The sequence below is a fragment of the Pararge aegeria genome, chromosome 26 (assembly GCF_905163445.1).
Source record: "Pararge aegeria chromosome 26, ilParAegt1.1, whole genome shotgun sequence".
NCBI lineage: Eukaryota > Metazoa > Arthropoda > Insecta > Lepidoptera > Nymphalidae > Pararge > Pararge aegeria.
In genome coordinates this window covers 4,565,469-4,591,430 of record NC_053205.1, presented here as the reverse complement: position 1 = coordinate 4,591,430, position 25,962 = coordinate 4,565,469, and the positions used below count along the sequence as shown (strand labels likewise).

The 25,962-nt window shown below is 36.7% G+C and overlaps 1 protein-coding gene across 1 annotated transcript; it reads right to left on the bottom strand.

Annotated features, from left to right (window-relative positions):
• Positions 1-1,560: 1,560 nt before the first annotated feature.
• LOC120635427 (heat shock 70 kDa protein cognate 5) lies at positions 1,561-25,962 on the bottom strand. Its single transcript, XM_039906451.1, has 14 exons — positions 25,751-25,962; positions 25,491-25,546; positions 23,383-23,470; positions 21,193-21,430; positions 19,940-20,101; positions 18,959-19,049; positions 16,628-16,790; positions 15,064-15,219; positions 13,546-13,692; positions 9,350-9,590; positions 6,104-6,313; positions 5,060-5,247; positions 3,246-3,386; positions 1,561-1,836 (listed from the first exon to the last, which is right to left on the bottom strand). The coding sequence occupies exons 1-14, from the start codon at positions 25,850-25,852 to the stop codon at positions 1,744-1,746; spliced, it is 2,076 nt and encodes a 691-aa protein (XP_039762385.1). The 5' UTR covers positions 25,853-25,962; the 3' UTR covers positions 1,561-1,743.

The following is a 25,962-nucleotide window of genomic DNA, read 5'->3' as shown; positions in this document are numbered from 1 at the left end:
TATGTACATCTTACAAGTTTTAGGTGTTATCCAGAGGTCAACGATTTCGCAGCGGCGCGGTCATTACATAAAATAATAATACAATTTCTTTCTTTTCTTGTGTTAGAAAAAAAACAGAACATACGTCGGTAATAATGTAAGCCTTAACGATACAGAGCTAGCGTATAAAAATTACACAGTGATAAAAAATATCCTGTATATTGTATTTGTAATTATCTGCTATTTTAATTTTATTATCAGATTTACATCTATTGTCCTATAAAATCTACTTAAATGCACAATAAAGTCCTTCGTTCACAAAAACATACCAAAGAATATCCACAAAATCCACCACCGCACATAAACGGACACACACTTTTAAAATATAATTATATTACACGAAATTGTAATTTGCACACTTAAGGAATACCAGTCCTTTATACTAAATAACAATATATATAACGAAATTTTTTGAAGTGACAAATGTACAGGACTTTAAGTAAGGATAAATGAATTTAAATAAATAATATAAACGTTCAAAGATTAAGAGGATAGGACTTTAAGTAAGGATAAATGAATTTAAATAAATAATATAAACGTTCAAAGATTAAGAGATATATACGTAACACCCTACATCGATTGCGACAGAGACGCCGCGGCGGTGTACTGGCACTGTTCCGCCCATTCACTTAAGCGAAATAAACATTCGTGTAGCTACTTAATTGTACTAAAACTACATTAAAATGTTACAGGCTTTTAACAAAGGCTTTAAATGGCTTTAACACGCGTGTGCATTGCTAATTTAAGTGACAGCAGTGTTAAAACCGAATTAGACGAAGACCTACGGCTCTGCTTTACTTCTACCTGCACACTTATTATTGTTTACATATTTTAAAGTATTGCCCACCTTAAAAAAAAAAAAAGAGAATAATATATACCGGAATCAAATCCACAAGTCCAGTACATTTTTCAAATTTCAAAAAAACATATTTTACAATGAATTTCAACTTAACTAATTCTAACAATATACGGGATTCCTAAAGCTTTAAAATTATATCACTACACCACAAGGCTGTGAACTCAAAACGCAATGTTTTCGCAAATTAAACACAAAGAGCATCGGATAAACGAACTATAAAAAATGCTGCGATTCCGACACGGTAATAGCTCAGCAAGGTTCAGAATTGTCGCATACATACTAGTAATGTCTAATATTAAAGTAGAATTCGTTTATGTCATTTATTGTATGGAAATGACAGCAAAAACCATCCAGAGCAAGCTTGGCCTCCCAGAATGTACACGATAATAGCTGAAGTAAGTCTTTTTACATTAACCTAGTATAAACTGCAAATTGTAGACTAGGAAAGTGCACCTAGAAATTGTTAAAAATCTAGCTCGTTTTTTATAGCTTCATTTTTAGCTTGATTTTCGTGTATGCATATCATTTGATACTTTAAGTACACCTAAAACAAAAACTTTCCTAGCCGCACTTTCGAATCAAGACTGGACCAGTTTGATTTAGAAAATACAACTTACCAAATTCTTTCTCAAAATCTTTTGCTTAAAAACTCATACCATTGCGCTATAGAGTATAATTTATATATAATTCCAAGAGTAATCTTAAATACAAAACAACTTATGGAGAAAACTTAATACAGATGTTTAAACTCAAATCCTTTGTAGCCGGTGTTTTTGTATTATTTGGTCTAAGTTATATTATGTACAGTTGGCCCCCATCTTGGGGATAGCTAGAGGGGTACGGGTTTAGTTCTTCTTCTCTTCTTTCTTTTCCTCGGATTCGCCCTGCGTCTGCGATTCAGATTGAGTCTGATTTTGGCCTTCACGTTCAGCCGCCATCTATAATAAAATTGGGTTTAATTGGAGACAGAATTCGATCACAAACGTGCACATAATTTTTCAGAATTATGAACGTTTTTTTAATTCAAGCAATTAAATATCAATTCTTTAACTGCCACGAAAAACATCGTAAAGAAAACCTGCACGGTTAAGAGTAATCTATCATGTTCTCATGATGCATGAGAGCTAAGACTTGTGAGACTCACAAGTTAAACCTGTGCCCTGCATTGGGCCGTAATGGGTTGTTGTTGATGATGTTGATGATGATGATGATGATGATGATGATGATGATGATGATGATGATGATGATGATAATGACTTGACCTGAGCTAGTCTTATTTGGGGAGGATCTGTTTTTAGATTTTTAATATTATATTAATATTAAAAATTTCCTAATGTTATTAAATACAATAAATTAGATTTGTATAGTATTGCATGTAGAAATTTGTAATAATGTTTATTAATAATTCATATAAACAATAATAATACAATTCCAAAATAATATAGCACATTTGCTTGACCACTAAAACAATTTATAATGCTTTTAACGGCTCAAAAATGTGCAAGAACTACCTGAATTAAAAAGTTCCTATACTAACAGGTCCAAGTAAAAAGGTATTAGTAATCGATAACATGACTGTTCAGAAGATTGCACTGACTGCAACCAAAGTAGTTGCAATCTTTTAATATGATTAAATTTATTGCACGGACTGATACAATAGGATGTTCTCAACAATGGCACAAATTGTTGATACTTTTAAGCGATAGCACCAATCGTGGGTGTTCTAAACGTTTATACAGTTTTTACATATTGCACTAACTAATAGTGGGTGTTTTTAAACAATTGCATAAATTGTGGGTGGTTTCTTTATCCATGAATATTCATGGCTTTTCAGGCATAACACTTGTTACATAACCACTACAATCACTAACTCTCCTAACGTGATGTGTTTAGGAACTTCTTAGAAATGAAGACAATTATACTAAAATATTTGAATGGGTGTTTGTTACACAATCATACGAGGCACCAATCTGGATAAAAAAAAACCGGGAAAGATATACAGTCTGTGGGTTAGATTTTTGTTTTTGTTTTTCACAGAGCAAGAGATCAACATCATGTTTTCCGTATCGGTTGGCCAATAATCACCACACTGGACAGACTGTATTAGTATCACAGGGGACGCAACTGTCCTTTCTCTTTTATTCCCTCAGTCAACTTGTACCACACCCACGGGTCGAGAAGGGGTGGTGATTTTCTAAGGTATTGAAGAAGCGCTATGACACCATCTAGTGACAAGATTGTTTTCAAGTACTGTATATAGATCGTAGTTAACTTTCACGCGGAAGACGTACACATCGAAATTTCCACGCAAACGAAGTCGCGGGCACGAACTAGTGTTATAACATACCTTCTTGTACGCCTGCTCGAAGAGTTTCAAGCTCGCCTGCTGGAGTTGACCGGTAGCTGTGCGGATGGCTTCGGGGTCAGCAGTGTCCTTCTGGGCCAGGAGTTCACGGAGCTTGACCATCTCACCGCGGAGTTTGTCACACTGGAAACAGTAAAAACAGTTTTAATTCAGTCGTTATTTTTATAAAAAGGTAATAAGGCTAGTAAACAAGTACAAAAAAGGAATTTTTAAAATAGTTGGAAAATCCAAAAGTGCACGCCTCATAATCTCATTCGTTACAATAAAATTGAGATTATTTGTAAATAATAATTAAACTACATCTAATTATACCGTGAAAAGTAATAGGGTTCTATTCCTCAAAATACTGAAGCCTATAAAAAAAAAAGGAACTCGATAAGTGAAGTATTTCGCTCGTTACCGTGACCACAAGATACGGGAGCCGCACATACAAACACACGGACGTACAAGTCAGAACTGTTTTAAACAATTTTTTTATTAGTTTAAATAATAAAAAGAGATTTAAAAATATCATGAGTGTTAAAAATAGTGTGTTAAAAATGATAGCAATAAAGAATAAAAAAAAAAAAAAAAAGTGACATTTAAAGTTGGAGAATTACTCTGTGTGCGTAAACTGACAGTAATACCCACCTCAACGCTTCGCTTATGAGGCGTGCAAGACTTCCTTAAAGAGGAGAAATTTCCAGTATACAAAACTTCCCGCCTTTCGGTATTCTATCTTCCTGATTTCTAATTATTATTCAATGCCGAAAATAGGTCTTCGCCTAACCGTTAGTTAGGGTATGAGGGAGGGTTAATTAAAACATTTGAAAAGAATATGGTGTCATCAGAAAGCTTAAAAGAATAACAAAAAAAACTCTTGATTTTCAAAAAATTTTACTAATCTATTGACTAAAGTCTTAATAGATTACGTGATAAAAGTTGTATATTTTGTTTGTTACAATTTTATAAAAAGATCAAAAAATCTAGGCTAATCTTGTGGGCCTATCGCAAATCGACTCGCGCGCGAAATACGCGCGAGGGGATAACGCGAGGTCGTTTACTATTGCATCAGGCTTTGCCCGCCGATGCTAGTCACATTCGACGGGTTTAAATATGATGCTTTAAACAATACAACAACTTACAATTACAATATTTTAACATGTGATAGAACGTGTTTATTGTAGTACTTGGCACAAGTTTTGTTCGCTCGCAATCGTCTAGTCGATTTTGAGTATGGTAATACTAGAACATTGAAGTAGAGTTGATCTTATTTGCATTGTATTAAAGCTCAAATTTGCCTTAAGCTCGGGCTTTTGGCAGAACGTTTGTAAAATAAAGATCTTAAGTACGGGATTTGCGATTCTAAGACGAGAGTTCGGCGCAATACGGCACGAGCATGTCGGTATCATCAGTGACGTCTTCCCCATACGTTGTTAAGATTAGAAAACTAAAGTGTGTTTGAACTTTTCAACAGTCAAACATCCTTTTGTTTTCTAATCTCGAAGTACGTAGCTACATTCAGTTTTACCTGTTGTTACACAAAATCGGCAACTAGCAGTTAGCCCTTGACGGAGATGATGCAGTCTAAGGTGGTAGCGGACTAACCTGTTAGGGAGTATGGTAGTCATAACCCTAATCGGTTTCTACGCGACAGGAAACAAAATTTTTATTTTCTCCTTTCTTTTTTAGCTGCAACTCGGCAATATGTCTTGGGACATTGGGCCGTTCGTATGTGGGTTAAAGTACTAGTGGAAGTAATTTGATAACTTCGACGTCGAATACTTAAAATACCCCGTAGTTTCGCAAAAACTTACCTCGTCTTGTGGTAATTGCGCCTTGTACTCGTCCATCTTCGTCTCAGTGTCGTGGAGAACGCCCTCCGCCTGGTTGGCAGCCTCCACTCGCTCTCGGCGGCCCTTGTCGGCCGCTGCGAATTGTTCCGCCGCCTTCACCATGTTCTCGATCTCGTCCTTGGAGAGGCCGCCCGATGATTGGATCACGACTGCGGGTAATTTTTTTTTATTGTATTATTTTATTTATTTATTTGTGAACAATAACATTACTTAACCGCTTATGAATGAAACGATGATCACTGTAGTATGAAACTGCGTACGAAGTTTTGCGTACATGTGGAGGTGGGCGTGATAACTAACGCACAACTAACACAAAACTTTAAATTATCACTGTTCACTGGATATTTATCAATAAAGCTAAATGCATTCAAAAATATTATTTACAATAAAATAATATTATTGCATTTATGTAATGATATATTCATGTATTTATATTCTAAATGAGATTGGTATTTATTTATTTTACAATAAATAAAAGTGCAAAATTTTGCAATCCGCCATGACAGGTGAAACGCCCAATGACGTCACTTCTATACAACGTGTAAATGAAAACCGCAACAATACTTTGGAGGCTTTAGAGGTACATTATTTACTGTCTCTGAGACTTATCTGTGAAACCGAAACGCTAATAGTTTTCAGTACACAATTGCCATAGTTTCTACTGAAAGAAATCAGGTACAGCCTTAACATCACATGCAAAATTAAAATCAAGTGACTCCCTTAACTTTATTAGTTACGCGTCGCGTAGCTGTAAGTGACACTTGTCGGTCTTTTATCGTCAATACGGTTTTTATAAGTAAACACTTGGAATGATTTGAATTCGTTTGTATGGAAAAATAAATATTCCTCTTATGATTTGATATTTTTACAGGGCGACTCCTTATGAAATATACTTTTGCACTCTTCAACAGTATTTCGTTATTCCGTTACATGTTGCACAAACAAAATTTTGTATTGCTTGAACTTCGAAAATGATAGTTGTGTTCAAAATCGTTAAACACTCACTCTGTTGCTCTTTTCCGGTGCCCTTGTCTCTGGCAGACACGTGGACAATGCCGTTGGCATCAATATCGAAGGTGACTTCGATCTGAGGCACTCCCCTGGGCGCCGGTGGGATTCCGATGAGGGAGAACTGTCCGAGGAGTTTGTTGTCCGTTGCCATCTCTCGCTCACCCTGGTGGACCTTGATCTCCACTTGAGTTTGACCGTCCGCAGCTGTAAAAGAAAATTAATTAATTAATTTAAAAATACCTAAAAGTAATCACGTAAACTCTACCACCAATAGCCAATACCAATATTAAATTCATCAATAGCCTAAAACTGTTCTAAAAGACTGTTAGATTAAAAGCCTCTCCCACTTGGAGAGTTTTCCCATAATGACGATACTGGGCAGACGGTTTGGAGATCGCAATAGATGGCAGTAGTACGCTGCGGGGGACGCTATTGGCCATTCTCTCTTATATTCCCTTAGTCCCCGGGAAGTGTAGGGATTATTGAATGGCGACTTAAAATTTAAAGATTGAAAAAAAATTAAACAATTTATAGAAAACTATAAAAGCGCCATCTAGTTAAAACCGGCCGGACTTCTATGTAAATCAATGGACAAGTCCCGTGTCATGGTTTAGAACTAAAATAGACAAACTGCATAATATTTCGACTATATTTTAATTTTGAGTTGTAAACAGTATCCCTAAATAAAAAGTAACGCTTTAAATATAATTTAAATCTCATAAAATTAGCTGGGGTTTTCACGATTAAGTATCCATTGCCGGGCAAATCGTTTATTCGTCGCTCGAATTAATGCGCCGCGCCGCCGCGGTCTCCATAGAAGCACGGCGATTGAATGCATCTGTAGTTACTTGTGTGCACCAGCACACATGGAAGTTCTGGTGTGTAGTGATATAATCGCGTGCGTGCTTACACAATATTTGGCTCTTTCTATGTGTGCGAGTTTTCCAGGTTTCCAGTATAGGGGTTTCGCTTGTGTGCAAATCTTAAAAGCACTGCTTACGGAAATTTGAAATCCAAATGTATGCTTTGTTTTTTTATAAGCACAAGTAATTTGCTTTGTTTGTTATTGTTTTAAACGGCAATAATTCTTTTTTGTAGTTAAAAAATTTATCAATGAATTTTATTAATTCAAGGTCTTTAGAAATTTATAAGTACCTAATTTGTTCAAAAAGTATATTAAAATAACCAAATTAAAAGTTGCCGAATTATGTTAAATAAATTATTAACGTATACCAGGTGCCATTGGTAACTGATGAAGTAATATTCTTCAAATGACAACTTTTAATAGCATTTGTGTACTAAGAAAATATTACGGACATATTTTGACTATGATATTCTCATTATCGCTGGCGATCGCTCAGCGCCATTATTGTTTACCTTTTACCTTCTGTCATAACAACTTATATTCACCGAATTAGAATTAATTACTGTTTTTTTCGTTTGCTGTACGGTTGTTTGTAAATAGTTACAATTATTATTGTTAACATTAACCTTTGTGACAGTGTACTGTTTGTAAATGATTGTGAGGAATATTCTTAGTGTAAGAAAGTTCTTATATTCGGCGTGTGATCTGATGGTTCAGTGTGCTTGGAAAATGTAGGTAAGTTTAGAGCTAATTCTTAACTAACGTTTAATTGAGATTATTCGTAAAGGAAGGAATGCACCTACAAGGAGCGGCACGTAAAAAGAGCTCTGACTGACTTACAGAAACAGGCGAATAGCAGTGATCAATGTTTTGTTTCATTATTTATTTATAATAATACCTATGTTTGTTTATTGTTTACACTAAAAAACATTATTTAATGTAATTGCCGCAATGGCAGACAATTTAAAAAACTCGCTAGTCGGTCGTCTCAGAGCTTACTATACCTACTGGAAATAGGAGATGATGAGAAGATCTACATGGGTATCACAAACAATGTTAGGTTAGGTACCTACTCACAAATAAAATTATACAGTAACATCAAAATAGCATGTTCAGTACCTATTTTTTTTTATGCATACCCTGACCGAAAACCCTATGCACGCCACTGACAATAACTAGTTTTACATATTACATATTTAGCCTATAATATGAATATACTACGACAAAACACAAATCGCTTTATAGACCCAACGTAAGCGTAGCATTGTAAGTGTTGTGAGTATTAGGAAACACTTTTGCAGTGACTAGCAATTTAGCCTATTATATAAATATACTACCGACCATACACATATCACCATGTAACCCTAACTTAAGCGTAGTTCGTGTTATGGGCACTAAGATGACTGAGGAATATTTTTATGAATTCTTATAACAGAAAGATAAAACTCCCAGACACTGAAAAACTTTCTTGTTCATCACACACACATTTTCCAGCTGTGGGAATGTAAACCACAGCCCGGGCTGGTAAATGCAGAGCTAAACATATCCGATTGTACTACCGATCATACTACCATGTAACCCTAACTTAAGCGTAGTTCGTGTTATGGGCACTAAGATGACTGAGGAATATTTTTATGAATTCTTATAATAGAAAGATAAAACTCCCAGACACTGCAAAACTTTCTTGTTCATCACACACACATTTTCCAGCTGTGGGAAATTTAAACCACAGCCCGGGTTGGTAAATGCAGAGCCAAACATATCCGATTGTGGTGGTTTCAGAGAATTTTAATGAAGTTTATTTTATTATATGTCAATCAAGCAAGCACTGAATTTAGAACATAAGGAATTTTCAATCAGCCATTATTTCATGCAGTGTATTGAGGCCCAAAACAGTGTAAATGCACCGCTCACATCTCACTTTACACGCGCGGAATGTTGCTAGTTCACAAACTTTTTCCCATTGTATAGTGAACGTTTAGAACATTAGAGGTAAAATTATAAATGTCAAGGGCTAAATGGTATGAATTGACTAACAGTTTAATTTTTGATGCTTCAATATTAGTCGTGTAGAGTAATCTGCGTGGGTTCTGTGATATCAAGTAACTTTACACGTTAATACTTGCAAATGTTGCGCGGTTTCTAGGAAAGTCAACGGCACGTAGTCCGCGACTAGCTGGTACCGCGCATTTCTCTCGCACCGCTGCAAACGCGAACGCATACTGACGCGAGCTCGGATCGGCGGTGCGGTTTATTTTAATACATCTGATTAACATACATATTAAGGAAGAAGATAACAAACGGTTACCAGGGGATTCGTGAAAAACCGTGATAAACGCGGGCGACAGCTAGTAGAGTAATAAAAAAAACTGTACCTGTAGAGAACACTTGACTCTTCTTTGTAGGTATTGTGGTGTTTCTGGTGATGAGCTTTGTGAACACGCCCCCGAGGGTCTCGATACCCAGGGAGAGGGGGGTGACATCAAGGAGGAGGATGTCTGTGACGTCACCGGCGAGGACTCCACCCTGGACGGCGGCTCCCACAGCGACTGCCTCGTCTGGGTTGACGGAGCGCGACGGTGCGCGGCCGAAGATGTCTTGGACTGTTTGTTGCACCTTGATATACAATTGCGGGTGAATATTTATCATTATCAATCATAAGCTATGTAGCGTTAAGGCCGCAAAATTGTACCTTCTATCTCACCTTCTTTTTTATTTTTGTTTTCTATTGTGCACACTAAATAATATATTCAATCATCATTCGTCATTTACAGCAAATTAACAAAAATACAAATATGATAGAGCTTTATTGGTAGAAGGTGCAATCATTTTCATCTACCAATCACCGGCCCACAATAGAGTGCGGGTATCTCAGGTTGAGAAGTGTTTAGGCCATAGGTCTGACCGTTTGACCTGTGCAGATTGGTAGACAAAGGTGTGTGCTTTGCGAACATTATAGTGAATTTCCAAGTATGCAGAGGAGACCTCAAGATGTTATCTTTCACCGTTTAAAGCAAGTGGTATTTGAATTGCTAGAATTAGAGATCGCATAACTCCGGAAAGTTAGAGGTGCTCTAACCAAAGAGTGCCTCTTTATCAAATCTCTATGAATATTGGAAAGAAGCAGGCGTAACTGTGCGGAAATCCATAGTATATTATGAAAGAGTTATTCATTGTAAAGTCAACATCTCCTGAGGATGCTCCAGTTTCGGAGCGAAACATGCGTAGATGGTACATTGACGAAGATCTGTTTGGTGTGGAGTTTAAGGATGGAAGAAATTTTAAATTGCACCATACAGATTCTCCTGCTGTTCGCGAGTATAGCAAATGAAGCTTAATTTTCATAAATTGCTATGACACAAACTGTGTTATAAGTGTGTAGATATTGACAAATTTATACCAAAAATAAAGAACCGTAAAAGCTGCTTAAAAAATAAGCCATGGATTACTAAGGAGATATGTAAATTAACTGACATAAAGAAGAAGCTTTGGAACGTTTATTTACTAGATCAAGATAAAGACTCTTATAAAGAATATCGAACAACAAATAATAAAATAGTAAAAATAACAAGGCAGAGTAGGATTAATTTTGAATCGAAAATAGTTGAAAGTGGTCATAAAGGATTTTATGCATATGTTAGAAAACAAATATCAACAAGAGTTGACGTACCACCAGCCCTTATGAATCCGCAAACAAATATAATTGTAACAAGATCAGTAGAAGTAGCCGAAATTTTTGCCAGTCAATTTGAACATGCTTACGTTTGTGAGCCTCCTGGGATTTTACCAGAAGTGCATATTCCAAGAGTACAGGCATCGTTAGAAGACATTGCGTTTACGCCGGTAAATGTACGAAAGGCTATTAAAACTTTTGATGAGTCAACAGCAAGTGGCCCGGATAATATTCCTGCTATTCTGCTCCAAAAGTGTAGCGCTATTGTTGATCACATAACTTTACTAATGAATTTGTCATTTGCAACGGGTAAGCTACCAAAGGATTGGAAAATTGCAACTGTTACACCTATTTTCAAAAAAGGAAACAAGTTAAACGCTGAAAATTATAGACCGATCAGCTTGACAAGTATCTTGTGCAAGGCTACTGAAAAAATCATAGCTGGCAGTATAAGAGAATTTATAATTAAACAAAATATTATAATTCCAGAGCAACATGGCTTTACACCTAAAAGATCTACCGTTACTAATCTTCTGAGCTGTCTTTGTAAATGGATATTAAACTGGGACAATCACCAGCCAACTGATATTATTTATCTCGATTACGAGAAAGCTTTTGACAGGGTGCCAATAAGTCGACTAGTACATAAATTAGAACACCTCGGCATACGTGGTAAACTCCTTATCTGGATAAAAGACTTCCTAAACGAAAGAAAATTCCGCGTGAGGATTGGCAATGAATTTTCAAGTATTCGCCCAGTGCGCAGCGGCGTGCCTCAAGGTTCTGTACTAGGGCCGATATTATTCACCCTGTACTTAACCGATCTGCAAAATGTTTTACATCTTCCTTTTTCCCTGTTCGCTGATGACACAAAATTCTTCGGGTACCCTATGCATCAGCATAAAATGATTCAACAAGATTTGAATGCTATTTTAAAGTGGACGAAGGAATGGCTACTATCGCTAAATGTCAATAAGTGCACTGTTTTACATCTTGGTAGGAAGAACCCACGGCTGCCATATTATCTAGGTAATAAGCAATTAAAAGTGGTGGATACACAAAAATACCTAGGCGTGATCATAAGCAGTGATCTAAAATGGGAAGCGCACATTGTGGCTATTGTCAGTAAGGTCAACTCTATCCTTTACACAATTAGGAAAGCATTTTTTTAATATAAATAAGAAAACCTTCATACAGATATATAAGACATATGTAAGACCTTTATTGGAGTATGCTTTCCAGGTCTGGAGTCCCTATTTTGTTAAGGATATAGAAATGCTTGAAAAGGTTCAGAGACGAGCCACTAAACTGCCAAGAGAATTGAGAAATCTTTCATATGAGCAAAGGCTTCCAAACCTGGGACTCAGCACCCTTAAAAGTAGGCGAGAAAGAGGTGATCTCATTGAAACTTATAAAATATTAAATAAGTATTACAACATACCGAATTTTGAGGAAATATTTTCAAAAAAGAGTAACCCCAGATTAAGGAGCTATGGTCTCAAACTTGAATATCAGCAGGCATCGTCTAATCCTTCCAAGCACTTTATCAGCAATAGAGTTATACAAATGTGGAATGCCTTGCCTGAAGATGTAGTGACTGCAGAATCACTGAATCAGTTTAAGAATAGACTGGATAAACATCAAAAAGACAAAGAGCGCAAGAAATGATATAGACGCATCAGCGAAAGCTGCTTAGTCTATTATATAATAATAATAATAATAATAATATTGATTAAAACATAATATGAGAATCAGAAATGTATCAGGACTCAACTATGCAAAGGCAATGTCTGATAGATTATAACCCAGTAGTTTAGGAGACACACATCCGGGGAATATATCCTCAAAGTTTATCTAGCACCGGTCAATCTGACACCTAACCAGCCAATGTGAAGACTGGTGTCGGCTTGTGCTTACAGTGCTTTTACTTATGTATTATTGGTTGTAAATTATTAATTTATGTTTATTATTAATGTTGCCTGTTTATCGGTTTTTTACCGGATATACTTCGGTGAGTGTGCTCAGGAACTTCACAATCTTGTTCCCCCTTCCCCGTTTTACCACAGAACAGCGAGACACCGAGAGCGGTGGCACCCTTATGTGGTTGATATCCCATCAACACGCACGAAACGTTTTTTATCCACGTTTCTGATACGTGCCGCTAAGATGTGGAACGCCCTCCCGGTAACTGTGTTTCCTGCCACGTATAATTTAAGTACCTTCAAGGCTAGAGTGAATAGGCTTTTTCTAGGCAAGTGTGCTCCAACCTAGACCTCATCATTGCTTTCTAACGGGCATGATTGTCGTCAAACGCTGGCCTATCGTTAATAAAAAAAAAAAAAAAATTACTCTAACCAGGTTGCTTCTTTAATAGTTTTAAGTGAAAATGTGAGATGGTGATAACAAAAATAACTACCGGCTAATTTTGTTGTGGGCTTCTTGTTAGACTAGGGCGCGTTTGCAACCCTCGTAGCTTTAGTTTTAAGTTGATGAATGTAGTTATCCCCATCAACTCACTTGTGTGTTATATTTTACATGTAATGTACGCATCAAAAGTGCCATATATGTGCCAACTGTACTGTGTACTTTGTTAGACTTTATGTTTTATTTCTCTTATGACACAAAGACAGAGATTTTTTTATTTTTATTTATGGCATCTTTTGATTTAAAGAAGCGATAATACAATGGAATATTTTTTATTACTAAAGGAATTTGTACAAGACTAGGTATGAACTTGTACAATGCATAAGAATAAAAAAAAATCAGACAAATTGACTAATATTTTTGGAATGTACATATGTAACTATACATTTTGGCTAGCTGTAAGTATACTAAGGATAGAAATAAATAAATAATATTCACTATTTGTGGTGGTACAATTAAAAAAAAAATCGTTACCTTGGGCATCCTGGTCATGCCACCGACGAGTAGAACTTCCCCAATGTCGGTACGTGAAACCTCAGCATCTTGCAAGGCTCGCTGGCAGGGACCAACTGTACGTTTGATCAAGTCGCCCACTAGAGACTCCAGCTTGGAACGCGTCATCTGCAACAATAACAACATTGATTACAAACTTCAGCCATTTTAGGAAACCATAGCATAGTGTATATATCATCTTCATGATTGGTATATTATGAAGATGATGAAAATGATGAGTAATGTTGGTGGTGATGATGATGAAGTAGGTGACAGAAATGTAGCGCGGTTTCTAGGAAAGTTAACGGCACGTAGTCCGGAACTAGCTGGTATCGCGCGTCTCTCTCGCACCGCTGCAAACGCGAACGCATACTGACGCGAGCTCGGATCGGCGGTGCGGTTTATTTATATAAGCGAAATATTAACAGACAGATTGCGTTTCTGAGGTTACGTGGTCGAATGTACGATGAAGTAGCAATTAATATATGTAGCAATGATGAATAGCAATAGAATAGAATAAATTTTATTGCTTTAACTGTGTACATTTTTTTGGTGTTTTAAGTGTGAATAGTTCTAACAGTTTGCCACTTTGGCGTGCAATTTTCTTACATGTTTAGAGTTTATATTAAAAATTACTATAACACTTAAAATTTTAAACTTTAGACACTAACTGAGAACTGTCACAAAAATATTCGTTAATATTATAATACATATCGGAAACGTCATAGCAATAAAACTATTTTTGTCGCGTACTAAAATGGTTATCTACGCTTCGCTTGAAGTGGGGTACTATGGGAATATCATAGACCAAATAATATTCAATTACAAACCATAATGAGTTACGCTTTACCTGCAACTACCTCAAGGAATCTGAAGTCGCCATTGCCAATTTTACTACTAACAAATGATGATTACAACAACTTATCATTTATTTTTAAATTTTAAGCTGAATTATAATTGAAATGATATAATAATAATAAATGCTTTTAATTCAGGCCAAATACCCATATGACAAAAATTAAAACAAAAATACTGTGAAGATAAGCAAATATGTACAGACTGCAATCTTAAATCAATACTAACTTAAATCAAATTAAAATTGTAAAAAATACAAAAAAAGAAATAACTATAATGTGATTATAATAAAATTACTGTATGGTATGGCTTCCCAAAAAGAAAAATTTTTCGTTTGCATTTTTTATTTTATATATTAAATGAGACAAAATCTAAAAGAACATCCGAAAAATCGCAAAAAAAAAGTCGTCACGTGAAACACATCATGTCAGAATCAACACTTTAGTGCGAACCAAGTGGTTTCTTTTATAAATTGTACATTGGGGTCCGTCTTTGGCCTCATATGCCTTTTATTACACCGTCGTTGCCTATATAACTCATACTCTCTTTATATTATGTGATGGTTTCCACCTTAATCTGTAACTTGGCATTGCTTGAAGTACTAAAGACACAGTTGAGCTCAACTCAGTAGTAAAAATAACTAACCTTAAGATTCATGTGCTTTGGTCCTGCAGAGTCCATGGTGAGATAGGGCAAGTTTATGTCTGTCTGCAGGGATCCAGACAGCTCGATCTTGGCCTTCTCCGCAGCCTCCTTGAGACGTTGCATGGCCATCGCATCCTTACGGATGTCTAGACCTTGCTGTGTTATAGAAAAATAGAAATGATTATTAATAAAACTTAGTGCGAATAATTATCTATGATCTAGAATAGACTAGATCTAAGATGTAATTGCCTTCCCATCAGTGATGCATAGGTATTTTGACCAGGGTAAGCATAAAGCAAGTAAAATGGCATAAAATGTCAAAATCCACCTCTTTTGCCAGTTGTATGAAAATTTTAGGGTAGGCAGCGTTTTTGTGCATTTATGAAGTGCACGCCACTGCTTCCCATCATGATAACACCCATTATGGACTACAGGGTACAGATCGTCCTTTCAGAATGAGAAGGGTTTAATATATCACACCATTGATGATGGTGATGAAGGTGGTAACACAAATGTAGCGCGGTTTCTAGGAAAGTCAACGGCACGTAGTCCGCGACTAGCTGGTACCGCGCGTCACTCTCGCACCGCTGCAAACGCGAACGCATATTGATGCGAACTCGGATCGGCGGTGCGGTTTATGGCCTTCGCATAACATTATCGACACACAACGACCGACAAAAAACTTATTAAAAATCTACATCATATTTAACCACAAGTAGTAAAACCACAAGATAATTATCTCTACCCGTTACTCGTATTTGTTCTATAAAGTTGGACGAGATTATTGATACGCATAAGGCGCGCATTGTAAAACTGCAGTCAAAGTGACTTTGTGTGTGTCTGCTATGGTTGTCACTGCGTATTTATGAAAACTTTGTAACTAAAAGTACTGATTCAATATTTCCATACTTTACAATTTATACTATACTAGCGTACCCAGCTCGCTTCGCCGGGCTAGATTTTGCTTTATTTTATTTAAACAAAAAACTTACATCATTGAATTTTTAATTTAAGTCTCATAATATATTAAATCATTTATTTCTCTCCGTATTTATTATCTTCTATTCTCTTCTCGAGCGGGTGAAGATCATTATCTACACCCATGTACACCCAACAATAAAATATTATTATAGTAAATAAAAGTTGTATTTGACAGTTCAAAAATAGGAGTGCTCCGATCGTCACCAAACTTTACAGGATTACTCGCCAGGTCAATCCGGAGATTCCCTGAAGTTTCATTGAATTCGGAAATCGGTCCAGCGTTTCGGAGCCTATACGGAACATACCCACACACTTTCTCTTTTATATATATAGATGCATGGGAGTTGTAAGAGCGCCATCTACTAGGGAAACAGTATTTTAATCAATACTGTTTCCCAGTATCGTAACTAGATGTCGCGCTTTCGATTCCATACAAATCGTAGTTAACTTTCACGCGATCGGAAGTATAGAAAATTTCGTACAATAATTTTTAGTCATGTCGTAATATGTGTAGGAAGTGAATTAGCATTTCATAAAAATTATAAATTATAGTACCCGGGTTATTATTAATTATAATACTCACATCTCTCTTGAACTCGTCAACTAAAAAGTTGACGATAACATTATCAAAGTCTTCACCACCCAGTAAAGTGTCACCGTTGGTCGACTTGACCTCGAACACGCCTTTTTGGATCTCCAAAACGGATATATCGAAGGTACCACCACCCAAGTCGTAGACTGCGATTCTGGAACAAAATTAAGAACTTAGTAGGGTTTTTTACTGGACCAATCTCTCCGTGATCAAATCATGTATGAGGAGATCCGTAGAAGAGCCAGAGTTACCGACATGGCTCCGCGAGTCGCAAATCTGAAGTGGAAATGTGCTGGCACATTAGCTCGGAGAACCGATAGACGTTATGTTTACAAAATGCTGGAATGGTAAATGCAGTTTGGTCGGCGCCCAACGAGGTGGACAGACGACATTAAACAAGTCGCTGGAAGCGGCCCAGGACCGTGGATTTTGGAACTCCATATGTCCCAAAAGAGCTATGTCCAGCAGTGGACTTCAGTCGGTTGAAGTGATGACGACGAGGGTTTTTCTTTTACCCCTTGACGTCGTTGCAGTCACAAAAAAATCCAAATAAAGTTGTATAAATTATACAAATGTAGCGCGGTTTCTAGGAAGGTCAACGGCACGCAAGTCCGCGACCAGCTGGTACCGCGCGTCATTCTCGCACCGCTGCAAACGCGCAAGCGCACTGACGCGAGCTCGGATCGGCGGTGCGTTAATAAAACCCTTCACGAATGTTGCAATAAATCCGAACCGATATTATTAAAAAGCAGGTTTGTAAACAATTTTGTAAAACGTCTGATAAGTAATGTTTGAAAAAGGAACTTCCTTTTTTTTCAGCAATTTTTGGATTAAGAAAAAGCTAGAAAGTCGCGTCATGGTCACAGCAAGCTTCCCATGTATACTTTGTCTTATGTTTATATGTACAAATATTTAATTTTCACTTCTATCGGCAGTTCCAAAACTGCCTGTATGTTTTTTTTTCTGCACCACTCTCGCTCGACAATGCCACATTACATAGTCTAGTATTGAAAGGTCAACTACGTCAATACATCCTTTAGGCTTAGCGGAGGAGTTACTTTAAAATCCCTCGGTTGCTTGGGATTTATCCCGGCGCCCGTAACGAAAGACGAGCGTTACCCCCTTGTTGAACAATCTTCCATTATAGTAGTAATTTTTATGCTAGATAGGATTGCGCTTAACGAATATCATGCATCATGAAAAGCAATTATGAAGGCTTCATTGGGGCCTAGAAAACTAAACACTCTTGCCTTGAAGGTATTCAGGTTGTACGCGGAAGGGAGGGAACAACGATGCCGGAGGAGTATTCCAAAATTTCCGATCCGATCCGATAACTTAGATCCGATCTACAATCACTCTAAGCAATAGTCAAAATAATTAAAGTTTACTTACTACACCAGTAAATAAATAAATAAATATACTACGACAATACACACATCGCCATCTAGCCCCAATTTAAGCGTTGCTTGTGTTATGGGTACTAAGATGTATATGGTGTGTATACATATAAAAAAAAACATTTATGCTCATCACACAAACATTTTCCAGTAGTGGGAATCGAACCCACGGCCTTGGACTCAGAAAGCAGGGTCACTGCAAACTGCGCCAATCGGCCGTCAACCAGTGGTGTGCGGGACGATAGGCTTAAGCGGGGAAGAGATAGGACGTCACTGAGTCAACTGAGTTCTTTAAAGTCAATATTTCGTGTGCTTTAATTTTAATCTAACATGTAAATAGTTTTATTTGATAGTTAATAATAGAATTTAATATGTAATATGCATTTTAGAAATTAGCATATTTAACGATAATTGCCTAAATGTAACCCTTATGTAATTGGATCGAAAATAACGCCCTCTGATTGGCCGAGAAACAGAACCAATCAGAGGGCCTGTATATTTGTGGCAAAATTAGTATAAATACCGCACCCGTTTGTACGCCGATTCAGTTCCCAACGGCCAGCGGTAGCGGTAGCACAAGAAAGAAGAACTACTAATAAAGAAACAAGAAGAAATCTCTGGAGTTTTTCCTTTTCCAACCAACCCAGCAACAGTTTATGTACAGAAGCGTACAAGTGGTATAAAAATTAAAACAATAATATCTGCATTTAGACATTCGGAAGCAGCTGGTTTAAATTGAATACCTAACTGAATATTTATGCTGAATGGAACAACTTAAATATTTATAGAATTAATATTCCCGCCGCACCGCGCCGCTTACCGATCGCTGCTCTGCACAGCGGTTGAATTAGCAACAGACATACTTTTGCATTTATAATATTAGTAGGGATTTAAAAAAAAAAACTAAATAGATATCAATACTTACATTTTGTCATCGGTCTTATCCATGCCGTATGCGAGGGCGGCAGCGGTTGGCTCGTTTATCACCCGGAGTACGTTCAGGCCGGCGATTTGACCTGAAAGCGGCAAACAACTTATATTAGTCATCAAATGTGACGAAACAAATATATTTTTAGTTTCAAAATAGTATTGAAGTTGACGTAAAAGGCAGTTAAATACCCTCATTAATGATAGAACTTGACCTGCTTAACATGTAAAGGTTATAACAAAAATGTAGCGCGGTTTCTAGGAAGGTGAACGGCACGCAAGTCCGCGACCAGCTGGTACCGCGCGTCTCTCTCGCACCGCTGCAAACGCGCAAGCGCACTGACGCGAGCTCGGATCGGCGGTGCGTTAATAAAACCCTCCACGTATTATGGCCGGAAATAAGCTTAGGATTTTTGGAACTACAAAACACCAAGCTGTGATGATGAGGATGATACCAGATGAAATCCTTAAGATGTCTCTCAATAAGTTCAAAGTTCATATAAAACGTAAGCTTATAGAAAAGTCCTATTTTAATATTAAGGATTACATGTACGATAAAAAAGCTTGGGTATGATTTGCTCTAATTTCATAGCTCAACATTAACTAGACTGTGAGATGGTGATAACAAAAAAAAAACCTGGCTAGACCTGGCTTGGCATAGACCAGGGCGCTTTTGGAACTCTCGTAGCTTGAGTTTTAAGTTTTAATCACTAACATTAGTGTAACATGTTAAATGTATGAACGCTTCATAAGTGCCTGTAATAAGGTCTACATGAATAAAACATTTTTGAATTTGCGTTGATGATGGATGTTCTTTAATCTTTGAAGTAAAAATTCTTGAGGCAGTTGTAACTTTACCTGCATCTTTATGGAGACCGAGTGTTCTCGGCGTTTATGTCACACATGTTTCCTTCGTTACAATAATTACAAAAAGAACAGTGCGCATGGCAGGGTACAGACAAGTTGTAATAAATTTTACCTGCATCCTTGGTGGCCTGTCGCTGCGAGTCGTTGAAGTATGCGGGCACGGTGACAACTGCGTTCTTGACGCCGGTGTTGAGATAAGCCTCAGCTGTCTCCTTCATCTTAATCAGTACGAAGGCGCCGATTTGACTTGGCGAGTACACCTTGCCATCGGTACCTGTTGAAAAATAATAAAAAAACGTGTGTGTACTATCGGTACCTATTGAAGAATAATAAAAAACGTGTGTGTACTTATGTGACACGTAAAAGTTACACTTCTTTAGAGTAACAACATAAAAATTTCCCTTTCGCCTTATTCTTCCTTAAGTCTGTTAAAAAACCACACTAACAATAACAGGTATTTAATACATTGAAAATTTTATTATAACGCATTATCTAGAAATCTCATTAACCAAGTTAACGCACTGACGCGAGCTCGGATCGGCGATGCGTCCATCTTTATGAAAGCTAATACCTACGACATTGCGCAATCGGTTTTAATCTTTTTTTTTTTTATGGGAGTAATTAATTATTGATCGACGGAGCTATACACAGAGCAACACTTCGCAGGGTATGCGAGGGACAAGCCCAGCAAAGTGCCACAGTGTGTATAGCGACCTGAGGCACAGGCGTTAAGACACAACGAGTCGCGGATTCGGAACTCCCTACAAAAGACCTATGTCCAGCAGTGGACGTCTATCGGTTGATATGATGATTGACTAATCCTACTAATATTATAAATGCCTCAATCACGCAAAAACGGCAGAACGGATTGGGATGAAATTTGGCATCCATGTAGCCATCGACATGGAAAGAAGATAGGCTACCTTTTATCCCGATTTCTTAAGTAGTTTTCGAGTGAAAATTGTTTACGCTCAAATAGTTCTCATGTTAGGATTAAAAATTGTTAACGAGCGAAGCTTTAGATATAATTCTGAAGTCAACGCAGTCACAAGCAGAAACTAGTAAATAAATAATAAAAATACTACAGCAATACACACATCGCCATCTAGCCCCAAAGTAAGCGTCACTTGTGTTATGGGTACTTAGATGACCGCTTACTATTTTAAAGAATAATATACATGAATACTTATAATATACAGATATACACCCCAGACTTACATATTTCCCAAATTTGTCCATGACACAAATATTTCCAGTAGTGGGAATCGCACCCACGGCCTTGGACTCCAGAAAGGAGGGTACCCACTGCGCCAAACGGCGGTAGAAACTACAAAAACGCTATTACTAATTCACAATAAATCTCACCTTGCACCCAAGCATCTCCGTTAGAGGCCCTCACGACTTTGTACGACAAGTTCTTCATGTCCTTCTGAACTTCTGGATCGTCGAACCTGCGACCGATGAGACGTTTGGTCGCGTAGAACGTGTTCCCACTGTTGGTGACCGCCTGCCTCTTGGCCGGCATGCCCACCAAACGTTCACCTTCCTTTGTGAAGGCCACGTGGGAGGGCGTTGTGCGTGAGCCTTCAGTGTTCTCCACTACCTGCAAAGGTAATCAGCATAATTACAGTAACAAAGAATCGCTTAAATCTAGTATTAGTCCTTAACGACATAGCTGAGAGGATGGATCTGTTTTTTTGTACTCTCTGGTTATATTGATAATGTTTAGTATGTTAAAAATAGTTTATAATGTCTGTTGATAGGTGAATCAAAATCTACGCTAGTGCATTAGGAAAAGTCCTGTAATTCTAGTCGTAAGTTAAATAAATAAATACATGTTAGACAACTGATATCTCTACTTAATCAGTGCATAACAAACTAAAATTAATATTTACAATGAATATAAGCCGTCTAACTTACGATAAAGATATCAACATCGATTTTTATATCTATTATGATATCTATTGTAATAATCGATAAAAATATCGATTACGATGTCGATAAAAATTATCGATTAAGTATCGATTAATAACATCGATTATAATTATCGATTACGATAAAAATATCGATTATGATATAGATTACGATGACGATTAAAATATCGATTACGATGTCGATTACAATATCGATTATGACAAAGATAACGATGTCGATTGCAATGTCGATTAAGATATCGATTAAAATATCGTTTCCGATATCGATTATGATAACAATATCGATATCAACATCGATTTTTATATCAATTATGATATCGATTAAAATATCGATTACGATATCGATATCAACATCGATTTTTATATCTATTATGATATCGATTGTAATAATCGATTATGATGACGATTAAAAAATCGATTACGATATTAATTACGATATCGATTAAAATATCGATTACGATATCGATATCGATTATAGTTATTAGATTCTGGCTAATAACCTTAAGATTCCCTATTTCGATGGATCACCACTTCACATCGCTGTATCATTCTGCACTATTAACCCCCATTTACCACCTTTAGGGGTGAAAGTTCCTACGTAGCCTCTTCAAAAATTAGGATATTCTTTCTCTTCTATTCATTCTGGATGAGAACCTGGCGGTTAACACTACTGTGCATTTTAAATTTAATTTTCGTCGAGGTATATATCTCGATTGTTTCCAAAAGAACAATAAAAGGCAAAATTTAAATATTTAGACTATAAATGTAGCGCGGTTTCTAGGAAAGTCAACGGCACGTAGTCCGCGACTAGCTGGTACCGCGCGTCACTCTCGCACCGCTGCAAACGCTTACGCGTACTGACGCATACTCGGATCGGCGGTGCGGTTTGTTTTATTACATCTTATTTTTGACACAACTGTTAACTGCAATGTGGCGTCCCCTAATTAACGTCCATATCATATTATTCTTACTTGTTTACTTATTAGCTTTTCAAGGGAAACAAACAGTACTATTACATATAAGAGTAATGCTGTATTATTTATTCACATAAAACATTGAAGTTCCAAATCTTAGTAATACATAAACGATAACATTAACCACAAATTGCTTGAGGATTAAAAAAAACTTTAAAGAGCATACAATATTCTTTATTTAGTAATTATTTTGCCATAATTTCTTTCCTAGTGCCAATGTTGACGTGAAAAATGTATGTCTCACTTATTTTCTGTTTTCTATTTTTTTTATTTAATGGACACCAAACAGCTTGTTTGCAATACACAGAAAAGGAAAATAACGAATATTTTGTTTCTAAACATTGTGACTAGCCACTTATAGGTGCACACAGCCTTTACTACAAAACGATAGATATTGTCAACTTAAAACTAAAGTTACGAGGGTTCCAAACGCGCCCTGGCCTAAGAAGAAGCCCCCCACAACAAACTTAGCGGGTTGTTTATTTTTGTTTTCACCATCTCACACTGTCACTATTAAAGAAGCAACCTGGTTAGAGCAATAATTTACACTCAAGCATATTTATTGTTGACATAGTCCTTTATACTATAATAGGACTTTAATTGTATAAGCAATGTTATTAAAAGTCAAATTTTATTAGCCTATTTACCTTAGGAGTTTTTCCTTCCATGACTGCGACGCATGAATTGGTGGTTCCCAAGTCAATGCCGATGACCGCCCCTCGTACGCCTTCAGACCTGAAATGGTAAAAATGGACCTGAAGTGGAAATTTCATATGTCAATAACTATCTTGTAATGAGGCCCGCTTTAGCTGATGCACTTCGACCCTCCAGGATCTTTTGTGCTAATCAACAAACTAGGAGCTATGGTTTCAATCAAAACTATTGCAAACACACAAAGGAGGCCTTACCAGACCTCAATCCACGATTAACAAAAAAATTACCGCAACTAAATAGGATAACTTAGGAGGATTTATGTAACTAAACAAAAGGATTTGCACACTTAACGATGACAGTAGGTTGTGTAGGACTGCATTTAAATTATAGTAAAACAAACTTGTTATGTAATTGCCCACAATTCTAGCAAATAAATTATTATTATTATTGCTAAATAGAAGTTCCCAAGAGGTCCCAGGTTTGATTCTAGTTACAGTGAAAGACGTGCAGCTCAGCAATTTAGTGTTCCAGTGCACCTGGTTAGCCCGCTACCATCTTAGACTGCATCATCACTCACTGCAAGGTGAGAATGCAGTAATGGTCCAATGCGTAGAGGAATTATAAAAATTAACATTTCTAAAGACATTACATCATCTTCTTTAATGGTATATTTAACTTCATCACAGCTTGTCATGGAGACAAAAAAATTACATCCCCCAGTTACCTATGTCCCCTAAAAATGGATAAAATTAACAAAAGAATGGCAAAATTAACTTGATTTGAATTGATTATTGAAGCTATATGCCTACTAATATTATATATGCCAATGTATGTTTGTTTGTTACCCTTTTACGCAAAGACTACTTAACCAATCCTCATGAAACTTTGTACATATTCTGGGACGTGTTAAAAGTAATATAGGATACTTTTTATCCCAACATTAAGCTTGGTTACTTTGGGAGAGGGGATGAAAGTATGACGATTTTACAACTCCATAACCAATTCATATAATTATTTTTGTACTTAGAGGTTATAATATGTGTTTCATTTTGCCCAAATTTTATGTAGATCTGATGAATTTGGTTTGAGATAGAGAACAGAACTTCCGCTGAGACTTAGCGATACTGAATACTTTAATTTTTTTTAGAACTACAACTAAATTGAATGCCACATTAAAGCACAAAATCAAACGCAGACGAAGTCGCGGGCAACAGCTAGTCTTATATATATATTTCTTGTGTGTGTGTATGCCACTGAACTCCCCCTAAATGGCTGGACCAATTTGAACAAATTTTTTGATATGCGTTTGGGTGGCACCCTGGATGATTTAGATTCACAAATCAGCCCGACAGATGGCGCTGGGATCTAGTATACATATATATTCTTTCCTTAGGATTTTGAAAAAAATATCTTCATTAGCAATAGTTTCTTCAAAAAAGTGTGAAAAAGTGTGACCAACAAACACATGGGTCAATTAATTTAAGCCAAGAGACACTAGTCTTCATTATCAACTTATTACCGCACACTACAAGTTACAGGTGTCTTCTCAGAATTAGAAATGTATAGGCTGTATTCCACCATACTCAAGTGTGGATAGGTAGACTTCATATACCTTTGAACATTATGGTGGTGGTAGAGTCACACAGACAGACTTGACGTTTCAAAAGTGCTTGTTTTAGGCCTACTTGAAATAAATGAATTTAGAATTTAGGTGCACTCTCTGACATGCAAGATGCCTGATGCTGTTACCTTCACAGTTAAAGCAATCTATATTCAAGTACTATAAACTCACATATCTTCAACAGATATGCATGCCAGAGCTTGAACTCAGACTTTGTAGCCACTAGACTGCAACCACTGTGTCTCAAACATAATATTACCCTAAATAACCTCAAAGATTATAAATAAGTGGTAGTGTGTAGAATAAAAACTTAAGAGCATTTCTAAAAGTATTCTTACAAAAGATAAATCAATGTTCATCTAGGTCCCCGAAAGATAACGATTTCAACTACGTACTTTTTAGTACCTACAATCAAAGGTTGATTCCATGTTAGGTTATATTATGAAATAGGGCTAAAAAAATGTAAAGTGTTTCACTTACTTATTTCTGCGTTGTAATCCATGTCGTTGGTAGATTGGTACTGTGGGGGCAGCGGTCTGAAAATTAAGGAAAACTTCAACAAATATCCGAAATTTTCTAGAACGCATGCGGACCGGGCTGATGAAAAACTAACAATTTCTTTAAATTTGAAAAATATGAGTAGTTTTCTAGTACAATTGAGGTTTTTATATATTATTTTTGACAATAATAGCGATTTTGACAAAACGATTCTCTTTTTTTCGGCAGAAATGGTAACTTACGCTTTTGAGAATTGTTGAGAAATTCCTGTTTGTATAAATTTCGGAAGTAATACCGGAGCACTCCAAAGCCTTTCGGCTTATCACCCGCGTAGCCGTTAGCATTATTAACTTTTTATTTTCACCAACTTAAAAAATAATGTCTATTTAATTCACTTGAGCAAAACCATGTGGATGACGCAACTACTTGAAAGGACAATTTTGCTTTTTTTCAG